The sequence below is a fragment of the Tupaia chinensis genome, unplaced genomic scaffold (genome assembly GCF_000334495.1).
Source record: "Tupaia chinensis unplaced genomic scaffold, TupChi_1.0 Scaffold000067_1, whole genome shotgun sequence".
NCBI lineage: Eukaryota > Metazoa > Chordata > Mammalia > Scandentia > Tupaiidae > Tupaia > Tupaia belangeri.
The window spans coordinates 4,034,721-4,047,321 of record NW_006159526.1 but is presented as its reverse complement, the minus strand read 5'-3'; the positions used below and the strand labels follow the sequence as shown (position 1 = coordinate 4,047,321).

Sequence of the window (12,601 nt, the reverse complement as noted above, 5' to 3'; positions counted from 1 at the left end):
GTAAAGGGGAGCGGTCGGGGGACTTTTGGGAAATCTTACCACACAGATGTATGAGAGAACTATATAATTCTTTTATAGTAGTATATCAGGGAGTCAGAGGGGGGGTCACTTCCCAGCAAGGCTACCACAGTCCCGGAGCGAATAGCAAACAGCCTTGCTGACATGCTAATTGACCCAAGCTTGTTCCCAGGTCGGGGGGCGTACAGTAGTGGCCTTGCCAACGTACTGAACCAACCGGAAGTGGTGCTCAAAGGTCAAGGGGCTCAGACGGGTCCTGGAGCTCCGCCAGGTCGGACTCCTCCAGTTGGCCGTGTGGGAGTTCAGCGCCCTTAACTACCACGCCCCCAGCTGGCCCCAGTGATATATCTCACCCCTTAGAGTACCCAGAAGTTTCATGACATCCGGGCCGTTGTGTGCGGCATACCCACTGGGGCTGTGGTTTGGGTCCTCTCCCCAGCCGCTTTCTCATTTCACTGTTGGCCGATTATAGGACCGGGGCGATTGCTCGATTCCACAAGGACCGACGTGGGCCGGCACAGGGTCTGCAGTTCTAAGGCTCAGCTGCCGCGATGTGGACCTTCATCCCAAGGGTCCAGCCGAGAGCCCGGAAATTCAGTTCTGCTTTTCAGAGACTTCGGTTCAGATGTTCTAGTCTCCCCTTGTCCAGTCGACTCCCTGTCACTCTGCCCCTGCCTGAATACACTCTGGCCTCTCCCCTACTCCTCAGGCTCCCTGATCTCTCTCCATCCCCATCTCCTTGCCCGGCCCTCTTTCTCTGTTCATCACATCCTCAGCCTCCTCGGGCGGCAGCCCAGAAGAGCCTCATTTAAGTAACTGGAGGCAGGGCAACCACGAAACCTTGGCCCCGCAGGGCAGGGCAGGGCAGGGCCAGGTAGGGCAGGGCAGGACAGGGCCGTCACCTGTGTCTCCTCCTCCCTCAGGAACCCACACTCTCCGCTATGACCTCATGGCCTTGCCCCCGGACTGGCCTCGGAGGCCCCAGTTCCTGGCCCTGGGGTACGTCGATGATGAGCCCTTCCTGCGCTATGACAGCGAGGGCCACCGGGCAGAGCCCTGGGGTCCAAGGATGAGCAGATACCCGGGAGCAGAGAGTTGGGCAAGAGAGACTGAAGACCTGAAGGAGAAAGAGCAGCAGCTCAGAGGGACCCTGGCAGCCATCATGAGCCAGCAGGGGCAGGACAGGGGTAAGTGAGTGCTGGTGCCGTAGGTGGGGGTGCAGGGGAACGAGGCCCAGCAAGGCTGAAGTCAGTAGAGACCCCAGGCCTCCCTGAGACTGCACCAGGCACCCCCAACCTGGGTAGAGGAGAGACATCCCCTCTGGGCTGCAGTCCCAGTGGGTGCGGAGGGCCAGGAACAGCGAGGTGACAGGTCACTACCTGGGGGGACCCAGGCTTTCACTCCCTCCAGGCCACCTTGGGCTGTGAGCTCCAGGACAACCTCAGCACTGGAGGCTTCTGGCGCTTGGGCTACAATGGGCAGGACTTCCTCACCTTTGACCTGGAGACTCTCACGTGGACAGCGACCCTGCCCTCCGCCCAGCGCATCAAGAAGTTCTGGGAGAGACACAGCCCCCAGGCAGATCTGGTTAAGGTTTACCTGCAGGAGACTTGTCCTGCCCAACTCCGGAGACACCTGGCTTCCCTGAGAGGCCTGGGGAGTGCAGGTACCGAGCCCGAGGAGGTGCCCGTCACCGAGTGTACCCCTGTTCCTGACATGGAGAACCTTCCTGCTACTTGGAGTGGCTCCCCTGCCCTGCCAAGCTTAGGTGCTGGGCTCTGGCTTGCTGGAGGTGCCACGCCTAAGGGCATACCCATGTGGGTGGGCCAGGGGCCTTGTCTAGAGCCATTGCCCGGTCCATCTGCCAGGGAATCGAGGACCCCAGAGGTGGGCCTGGCTCTCAGACCTCAGGCCACAGACGGCAGGAGAAAACCTTTTCTCCCCAGCCTCATTCTCTGGAGCATGGACCTTGAGAGAGGCAGACACCTAGAGGCCGCCGAGAGAAATATCAGGGATCATTCAGGGCAAAGGTTCTGAGCCAGAGTCAGCTGGCCAGGCTGATGGGCACACCCGTGGCTCCCCGGAGCCTGAGGGCTGATCTTGTCATGGGAAGAGGAGTGGATTTGCAGCCCCTGTGGACTAGAGCAGCCCTCGGCCCGTCAGTGCCCACAGTTCCCCTGCACTCCCTTGCACTGTGCTGTGCCTCCCCAGGCCTGCGAAGGCAGCCCCAGTGGCCCGAGAGCTCCCCTTCATCCTCTCAAGCTCTCCAAGGGGGCCTGAGGGAGGGGTGGCAGAAGCCGAGGTGCCCTGGGGGATTTCCAGGGGCGGGCTGCTTCCTGCTGGGTTTCTGGTGTGCGGGGGAGGGTGGAGTCCTCGTCCTCACTGCTCTCTGCTTTGTCTCCCCCAGATTCCCCGCTGGTGAATGTGATCCGAAGGCAGAACCCACTGGGCAGGGTCACCCTGACGTGCCAGGCCTTTAACTCCTATCCCCGGGGTGCCACCCTGACCTGGCTTCGGGATGGGGAGCCCGTGCCCCAGGGGACCGTTGGGCTGGAGGCCATCCTGCCCAGTGGGGACGGGACCTACCAGACTTGGCTGACCACTCAGACCCAGCCTGGAGAGGAGGAGAGATTCACCTGCCATGTGGGACACGGTGGGCTGAACACCACCGTCCCTGTCGTTCTCGGTAAGGAACCAGAATCCTCAGGCCTCAGCGAGCTGGAGGTGGGGTCAGGAGGGGCCCCCTGGGCATAGTCACAGCCCATTTCCTGGGGTCCCCAGGCCCTCAAGCTCGGGGTGCTCTGCCGGGGGCTGCTGTCACCCCCGCGGTTGTCCTGGCTGTCTGCACACTTCCCTCCGTGTTGGTTTTGGTGGCCTGTGTCTAGAAGCGGAAGGACACAGAGAATGGAAAAAGTCCAGGTAAGACACGGGGCCGGAGGACAAGGACAGACGGTCTCTCTCCGTGGTGCGTGGACTCAGTTCTCTTCTCTCTCCTCCAGGGACGGGAGAGGAGTAGACTTTTCCTGCTTGTTGGAGCACATCGTGAAGGCTGCTCGGGAACCAGGGAAGAACTGGGAAATTTGGAAGAGAGTGAGTGAGAGGGAGAGAGGCAGAGAGGGAGACGAGGTGCCTTTTGCGTAAGAGTTGTACCGTGGGATAGGCAGCTGAGAAGTGTTTCTTTTCCTTCTTCAATTCTTTTTAAACTCATTTTCTAGTATAGAAATTCCCTGGAACTATCTTTTCAAATGTTTTATTACTTTTTTAAGAATTATTTATTTTTGGGGGCCAGCAAGTGGTGTCATAGTTAAGGCTATGGACACTCTCATATGGCTGACCAAGGTTCAAGTCCTGGATCTGGTGGCTTCCTTTCTCACTTTCCCTTGCTCTCAAAAAAAAAAAAAAAAAAAAAATTTTTTTTTTTTTTTTTTTTGATTTATTTTTTTTTATTATTATTATTTTAATTTGCTATAGAGCATAAGTACTCACCAGAGAGAGAAAGTGAGAAAGCAAGCCACCAGATCCGGGACTCAAACCACAGTCAGCCATATGGAAGTCCAGCACCTCAACCACCATGCCCCTTGCTGACCCCGGTCAAACTCTTTGAAAATAAGGATTAAGGAATATCTCTTAAAACTCAAAGAGAAGAATTGATCCAAGTTTCAGAGTGACCTTGAGCCCAAAATGTGAATACCAAAAACTCAAAAATTTTTTTGTCTCTTTATTTTGTTTGTTTATTTTCTTTCCCAAAAAGAAACAGTTTCTCTGCCCATGACTATCAGGTTTACCTGTACCCAGTGGCAAAAGATGAGTCGGCTGGATGGAAGAAAGTGAACATATTTTATTTTTATGTCTTCTGCGAAAGAGCCTCCAGAAGGTTTCCTGAAAGAGTTCAGTCGGTCTCAGATTGTCAGGGAGCCTGGTTCTGCACATTCTCACTTAGATCGTATGCTAATTTTTTTCTTTTTAATGATAAAGTGTGTGCACATGGAGGAGTGATAGAGTGCCCCCTGACAGGTCCCTTCACGCTGCTGTCCCCCTCCCAGCCCTCCAGCACCCGCATATACTCTCTCTTTTCAGGCGACCTAGCGAGCTAGACCCGCAGCTCCATGTGGTTGCTGGGGTTGCGGTCCAGTATGCTGTAGACGAAGCCACCTGCGTATTTAAAATGTTACACATTCCCGTGAATGCAAATGTCTTCTATGCACTTTCTGTGTTTTAAAGTTTCATGGGTGAGAGTCCTATTTCAGAGAAAGAGAGTGAGAGGGAAAGTGAGAAATCATCCCCCAGTGGGGATGCCCATGCCACAATCCCTTCTCCATTCTCCTCTCAGGATTTTGGGCATGTATGCACAGATGCCCAGAAATGATTGTCAGGCAGCTGGATCCGGGACTCAAACCATAATCAACCACGTGGGAGTAGAACACCTTAATCACCATGCCACCTGTTGGCCCCTTAAATTTTTTTTAATGTAAAATGATTTAAATGATGTAAATAACCATAAAAGAAAAATAAACATTTTAAAATCTTATTGCCTAACTCAGTTAAGTGGTTTACTTTAAAAAAAAAAAAAATCATGACTACTACGTGAGGGAGCAGCAGATCTGGACAAAGCACTAGCAACCTTTAAAAGTAGATATGGTCTTGGGACCAGCAGTTAGCGTAATGGCTATGTCACTGGACTCCCACATAGCCGACCGCAGTTCGTGTCCCGGACCCGGTGGCTTAAAACTCACGCTGGGCATGTGTGTGTGTGCGTGCCCAAGATCCCGGGAGGAGAATGGAGGAGAAGGGATTGCGGCATGGCCATCCCTCCTGGGGGGTGATTTCTCGCTTTCTATCTCTCTGTCTGTCTGGCGAGCACATGCGCCCTATAGCAAAAACCTCTCCAAAACAAAAACAAGTAGATATGGTCTTTGTGCTGACGCTGCACGGCAAGCGAAAATTCTAACAAAAAACATCATCTGCTGGTGCGCCCGGGGCCGTGTAGATCAAAGGCAGCTGCGTGTCAGCCAAGAACCACAGGACCCACGATGCTCCACAGCCGCGACCACAGAAAGCACCCGGTTTACCTCCTGCTTCTCCCTCCCCCGTTGCCGCGTGAAAGAATCAATGTGGGAAGGTCAGTGCTGCGCGTTCTGCATCGGAGACGCCCCGTCCACCAGATTCCCACTTCCCTTCCCTTGTGTGTGCGTTTTCTCAACCCACCTCTTCCACTTGGGGTTCCACGGCCGCTTACCTCAAGGCTGAGGCAGCTGGCGCCCAGCGTGGGCAAATAAACGAACAGGATCCCGAGTATGGAAGAACTGCAAATAAAAAGGGTCAGTGGACACCTGGAATCCAGGCCGGGAACTGAAAGGTAGAGGGCGTTAGAGTCGGGTGTGAAACGGGACGGTTGTCCAAGACATACGTACGTCCGAAAGGCATTCTGCATGCTAAGGCGAGGGGCAGTGAAAGTAGCGAGCAGCTACGGCACGTCTTTGACGTGCAGGGAACAGGCCCCTGGTTCCCGGAACAGGGAATATGAAATGACAAGACCTGGGACAAGCCTGGAGTGAGACGCGGCGGAGACCACTGTGATTCCCAGTTTGGCTTGCTCGTCATGGAGTTTAGTTAAGGAGCATTTGAGGCGAGACCCTCCAGAGGAGCTGGGAGGTTGCTCCAAACTCGTTTATCAGATACCCCAGAGAAGTAGACCTCCTCGCCGCCTGGAGAGCCAGGAGCTGGTCCTGAAACGGGGGACAGCAGAGCGGCAGCGAGGGTGGAAATGAGTCTCCCGATCTAGGCAGACTTGAGATCGTGGCTCCTGACAGACCTCAGTTAAATAAGGACGGGAGCCACAGCCCCTTGGCCCTGTGCTTCCCCGGGCCCACTGCTCTTCCTTTGGAGCCCCCCCGCGCCCCCGTGGGAAGAATATACAAGGGAAGAAAGCTTTGTCTGCACTTAACCCCTCTTCAGAGCGTTACATGGTGTGGTGGAGAGGGGAAGATGTTTCGGGATTTAAACTAACATGTCCAGCCATGGCGGTCCCAGAGCCTAATAACCCGGGACAAACAATACGCCAACGTGAGCCTGGGTCCTTCAGAATTCTAAAAGAGCTAAAATCGGCTTGTGGGTGGTGTGGCCCCTGGGGCCGTGTACGCTGGCTGTATTAGAAACGGCTAAGCAGTCAGCACGTCCGCCTAATGGTCGGCAGGTGTTAGGCAAGGCGTGCTTGGAAGGAGGTGATTGTCTTTTATGGAAGGCAGATTAGTTTGGGGAAGCCCAAGAACAGGCAAGTCAAAACCATCAACATGGGGTACCTGTCATGTTATAAGTATTGACAGGGACAGGGGACTTCTCTGATACTGTCCATCAGTTCGGGTACTCCCTACAAGCATAGCAACAGAGAAATATCTGTTTGAGGTGTTGTAGGAGACTCCCAGGAAAAGACAGAGGTCAGGGAACTTGTCGAGTATCTGCCTGGCGCCCAGCGAGCCCTACTCAGATTTTGTATCATATCTGGCACAAGCCTTAGGGCAGGCGATTTCTGACCTGGAAGCAGGGAAAATGTTGTTAAAACAATTGACTTTTTTTTTTTTTTTTTGAGAGGTTTTCGCTATAGGGCGCGTGCGCTCGCCAGACAGACAGAGAGAAACATAAAGACAGAAAGGGAGAAATCACCCCCCAGGGGGGATGGTCACACCGCAATCCCTTCTCCTCCATTCTCCTCTCAGGATCTTGGGCACGCATGCACACGCGCCCGGTGTGAGTTTTAAGCCACCGGGTCCGGTACGTGAACCGCGGTTGACTACGTGGGAGTCCAGCGACATAGCCATTACGCTAACTGCTGGTTCCCCAAAACAATTGGCTTTTGAAAATGTATCACCTCAGGCTGGCAGGTGGCAAAGGGCGTTGGACTCCTACGTGTTTAACTGCGGTTCAAATCCTGGACCTGGCAGCTTGCTTTCTTGCTTTCTCTCACTCTGGTTCAATTAAAACAAATAAATACAATTTAAATAATTCTTAAAAAAAAAAAAAAAAAGAAGAAGAAGGGGGACCAGCAGTTAGCGTAATGGTTATGTCGTTGGACTCCCATGTAATCGACTGCTGTTCGCGTCCGGGACCTGGTGGCTTAAAACTCAAGCCAGGCACGTGTGCGTGTGTGCCCAAGATCCCGAGAGGAGAATGGAGGAGAAGGGATTGCGGTGTGACCATCCCCTCTAGGGGGTGATTTCTCACTTTCTGTCTCTCTCTGTCTGTCTGGTGAGCGCACACACCCTATAGCCAAAACCTCTCCAAAAAAGAAGAAGAAGAAGCATCAGCCCATCTCAGATAAAGGGCAGAGTGACTGATTATATTAGACTATGTCAGGATACTGGGGAGTTGCAAATTCAGGGTATAGCTCTGGGCACCGTCTTTAAGAAAATAATCCAAAAGAAACCAAAGGGTAGTTGCTTTAACTGCGGCAGGGTGGGACACTGCTCGGGACTGTCACATGCCCAACAATCCACAGGTGCCGGGAATATGTCCCCGTGTCAGAGAGGCAGACGTTGGGCTAGTGCGTGCGGGCACAGATGTAGAGGGAAAGCCTCTTCTGCCCCGGGAAACGGAAGGGGACCAGCCTGGCCCGCTACATAGTAGGGCCAGCTATAGTGTCTCTATGGACACACCCAACCAGACAGAATATTTGCGGGCCACAAACGATCCAAGATCTCTAGCGGACAACCTCGGGTAGCGCATGACCGGACTCCAGACCCACCTTCAGGTAGGGGTCCACGGGTGACTCCTACAGTAGTTTATGGACCTTTGCCACAGAGCACAGTAGGATTAGTCTTGGGAAGGCCTCCTATGTCATTAAAAGGATTGATAGTGACCCCACAGGTAATAAATGCAGGTTATTCAGGTGAGATCAAGGTTATTCCTTCGACCTCTTCAGTTATTCAGCTTCCTGAATGTGGCCTTGTGGCACAGCTTTGCTGTTACCTGCAGTCTTAAAAGGACAGGTATTTGCTACAGAGCCCAAAGGACAATGAGGATTGCAATCCTCAGACCAGGCCTACCTTCTTCAGGTTATCTGAGAAACTCGACGCATGTATACTCTAACCGTACAAGGGCAAAAATTTCAGGGCCTTTTAGATAAACTGGCACTGATGTTTCAGTAATAGCCAAAAAGACTGGCCCAGAAATTGGCCCTGTGAATTTACTAACTCTGCATTGGAAGGGATAGGATATGTTAATTGAACAACAAATAATTCTGCTATTACTTGGACACGAGGAGGGTCATAGGCGACGATTTCAACCTAACGTTTTGTCTGACATGCCTTTGAATTTATGGAGCCAAGATGGACTTCAGGGGTCAGCAGGTGGCAAGGTGGTTAAGGCACCAGACTCCCACATGGCTGACCACAGTCTGAGTCCCAGACCTGGTGGCTTGCTTTCTCATTTTCCTACTCCCTCTCTGTGACTCCCTCTGGTCAAATTTTAAAAATAATAATAATATAAAATCTTAAAAAAGAAAGAGATGTACTTCAAAAAAATGGGATTTATTTATCTAGTCTTTTTGTCTTTTCTTTATAATTATTTATTTAATTTTATTTAGTCATTCATTCATTTTAATTTGACCAGAAAGAGATACACAGAGTAAGAGAGAGGGAAAGTGAGAAAGGAAGCCACCAGGTCCGGTATTCGAAACGCGGTCGGCCATGTGGGAGTGTCCAGCACCTTATCCACCACGCCACCTGCTGGTCCCCTATATAGTCCTTCTTTACCTATAACACAAACAATGCTAGACCTACACTGAGGTCTTCTACCATTTCAAAGATGGCCCAGGGCGAAGACCCCATAGCCCAATATTTTACAATTTAGACAACAAAGGGTTAGAATACTCAGATTCACATTCAGAATAGGGGCCTTGGTAGATCCCCCAAACATTAGGACTGCTGCTCCAATAAATTGGCTTTCAGAGGAGCCTGCCTCATTTGACCAATGGCTTCCTAACTGGGGGAAACAAATCTATGCAGCTAGACAACTTGTTCAAGAACAGCTGAAATTGGGACCCAGAGAACCTTCTTTTAGTCCTTGGAACCCTCCTATATTGTCATTCAGAAAGAAATCTGGAAAATGGAGGCTGTTACAAGATTTAAGAAAGGTCAATGCCACTATGCAATGATGGGACCATTACAACCAGGTCTTCTAGTTCTACAGCTACTCCTCTCTGTTTCATTGGCTTGTATTAAACCTAGACCGTAAGGATAGCTTTTATGCTATTCCATTACATTCTAAAGATTGCCAATGTTTTAGGGGCTGGAAGGTGGTGCGGTGGTTAAGGGTGCTGGACTCTCACATGGCCAACCGCAGTTCAAGTCCCAGACCTGGCAGCTTGCTTTCTCACTTTCCCTCTCTCTCTCTCTGTCCCTTTCTGGTCAAATTTCAAATAAATAATTAAAAAATGAAGTTAAATAAGATAATTAAAAAAAAATACTTTTAAAAAATTGCCAGTATAGGGACCAGCAGGTGGTGTGGTGGTTAAGGTGCTGGACACTCCCACATGGCTGATCGGGGTTCGAGTCCTGGACCTGGTGGCTTGCTTTCTCACTTCTTCTCTCTCACTCTCACCCTCTGTCTCTCTCTGGTCAAATTAAAAATCAATGAATGAATAAATAAATAATAAAATAGTTATTATAAAAAAATTTAGAAAAAATAATTGCCAATATTTTGCCTTTTCTGTCCTCACTACCATAGAGAGCCTTTAGGTATCAATGGAGCGTTTTACCTCAGGCATATCCTGTTGTCCCACTTTAGGTGAGCGTTTTGCTGAGGGAGCCCTCCTAGGTATACGACAGCGTCTTGACTGCTGCATTACTCTTATATGGATGACACTCTCCCAGCCTCCTCTGCTCCATGCAAGTTGATAGAACTGTTCGCAGGTATCCAGTGGAGGCTACAGCAATGGGGACTAAGCGTGGTCCCAGAAAAGGTCCGACCAGGGGTTCCTTTTCATTACTTAGGACATATTCTCTTCAACAAATTCGTCTTCAGAAGGTTTCCATTCAATTCAATTCCTTAAAAACGCTAAATGATTTTCAGGGAACCAGCAGTTAGCGTAATGGCTATGTCGCTGGACTCCCATGTAGTCGACTGCGGTTCGCGTCCTGGACCCGGTGGCTTAAAACTCACGTCGGGCGTATGTGCGTGCGCGCCCAAGATCCCGAGAGGAGAATGGAGGAGAAGGGATTGCAGCATGACCATCCCCCCTGGGGGGTGATTTCTCACTTTCTGTCTCTCTGTCTCTCTCCGTCTGTCTGGCAAGCGCACGCACCCTATAGCAAAAATCTCTCAAAAAACAAACAAACAAACAAAACGCTAAATGATTTTCAGAAGGTATTAGGGAACTTTGCCATGACCCAGTTTGAAGCTAACCACTGGTCAGCTACGAGCACTTTTTGACATCCTAAAAGGAGATCCACACCCTGCTTCTCCTCGGGAGCTTACCCCAGAAGGTAAGATTGCTCTTGACTTAGTAGAACTAGCTGCACAAAATGCCTGTTTGGCACAGGTAGACAAAGACTAGCTTTTAACCATTCTAACTTTCCCAACTTCACGTACACCCACTGGACCATCTGGTAACCTCAGGGGTCTTTGTATGGTTACAGCTTCAGCCATCTGCACGGTCTCTTGTACGACTTTCTGCGGCAGTAGCTGCACGTGTAATGAAAGGGAGAACGCACGCCATCCGACTGGGACACAAACCTCCATCGGCCATAGGTTTTTCTTCAAGGAACAACATGCACTATGGCAATTAGGTCTTTTTTTGTTGTTTTTATAGAAATTTTTGCTATAGGGCACATGTGCTCACCAGAGAGAGACCGCGAGAAATCACGCACACACACACGCACACACACACACAGCCCCCCCCCCCCCCGGGCATGGGCACCACACACACCCCCCCCCCCCCCCCTAGGATTTTGGGCATGTATGCACACACGCCCTGTGTGAGTTTGAAGCCTCTGGGTTCAGGACTCGAACCACAGTCAACTACGTGGGAGTCCAGCAATGTACCCATTACGCCATCTGCTGGTCCCACATTTACGGCAATGACACCTTCATTGGGAAATGGCTTTTGCTAACTTTCCTGGGCGGGTCGATTGCCATTACCCTTAAGACCCTATTGTACAGTTGGCCTGTGCTCCCTCTTGCTGTTCCGGAAGTGTTTCGCCTACGCCTACTCCACACGCTGCAGTGGTGTGTACTGATGGCCCTAGCAGTGCGCATGCAGAATATTGGTCACAGCACAAAACAGAAGTTAGACAGAACTAACCCACCTTGCTCTGCACATCGTGCAAAACTTCGTGCCGTAAAAGCTGTAATAGACTTCCCACATCAGGCTGTAAATGTATATTTGGACAGTTTTTATGGTGTCTCAGGCTGTGACCTCCTGCATGTGTTTAAAGGTCACCATGGTTGCTCCAATTCGGCTACTCCCTACAGTCACAATTATTTAAAAAGTTGAAACCGCTATTCTCGATAACATAACATACTTGCTTTCCTAAAAAATCCAAAATCTGTTACATAAATGAAAATCCCCACCCTTCGTTGGTCACCTAAGAGCTCATTCTAATCCCCCTGGAGTCCTTGCTTTGGGAACCCTCAAGCCGATGTTCCCTGTGTAGCGTGACCTCAGAAATTCCTGAGGGTCAGGCTACACCCTCCCGTAGACTTTCCCGGGCCAGCAATTGCCTATCACTAAAGAGGCAGGAAATGCTGTCAGCGATTGTCCCAATTGTTTTCCTTTCCTCCTCTCTTTTCCTATGGGGGTTAGCTCCTAATCACGCTGGGCAGGCGGATGTGACTCATTCTGCCCCCCTTTGAGTGACAAAGTTACTTACCTGTTACTGTGGATATCCGGCTTCATCTGCACTTCCCTTTGACAGGAGAAGTGGCCAAGGTCCTCACACATGGCGCGCAGCAACAGCGGCAGTGGGAAACGAGACGGAGCGCAGCGGCCCAGCTCGCCCTAGGAAAGCTTTCTGACAGTTTTCTGACACTTTCCATGGTCTCCAGGCATACCTTATCATCCTCACGGTCAAGCAATAGTGAAAAGGGCCAACCAGTGTTCTAAAAAACACAATTAGGAGGGAACCAGCAGTTAGCGTAATGGCTATGTCGCTGGACTCCCACGTAGTCGACCGCGGTTCGTGTCCCGGACCCGGTGGCTTAAAACTCACGCCGGGCGCGTGTGCGTACGTGCCCAAGATCCCGAGAGGAGAATGGAGGAGAAGGGATTGTGGCGTGACCATCCACCCTGGGGGGTGATTTCTCGCTTTCTGTCTCTATGTCTCTCTCTGTCTGTCTGGCGAGCGCATGCGCCCTACAGTGAAAATCTCTCAAAAAAAAAAAAAAAACACAATTAGGAAAAGGAAAAGGGGGAGGCGAGGGAGTCCCTGTAACTCCTTACTCTAAACTTTCTCTTGCCTTATCTATTTTAATTTTTTTGGAGAGGTGTTTTTGTTTTTTGGTTTTTTTTGTAGTTGTTGGATTTTTTGTTTTGTTTTGTTTTGTTTTGTTTTTTTTTGAGAGGTTTTTGCTGTAGGGCCCATGCAATTGC

At 50.7% G+C, this 12,601-nt stretch overlaps 1 protein-coding gene across 1 annotated transcript in view; it reads left to right on the top strand.

The window, feature by feature from the left end:
• LOC102491367 (zinc-alpha-2-glycoprotein) overlaps nt 1-3,143 on the top strand; it is an 11,846-nt gene extending 8,703 nt beyond the window's left edge. The window contains exons 3-7 of the mRNA XM_027767207.1: nt 942-1,205; nt 1,412-1,684; nt 2,426-2,704; nt 2,800-2,937; nt 3,018-3,143. Of these exons, the coding sequence (XP_027623008.1) occupies nt 942-1,205; nt 1,412-1,684; nt 2,426-2,704; nt 2,800-2,903 (920 nt within the window). The 3' untranslated portion in view covers nt 2,904-2,937; nt 3,018-3,143. The remainder of the gene's footprint in view (nt 1-941; nt 1,206-1,411; nt 1,685-2,425; nt 2,705-2,799; nt 2,938-3,017) is intronic.
• Nucleotides 3,144-12,601: the final 9,458 nt, after the last annotated feature.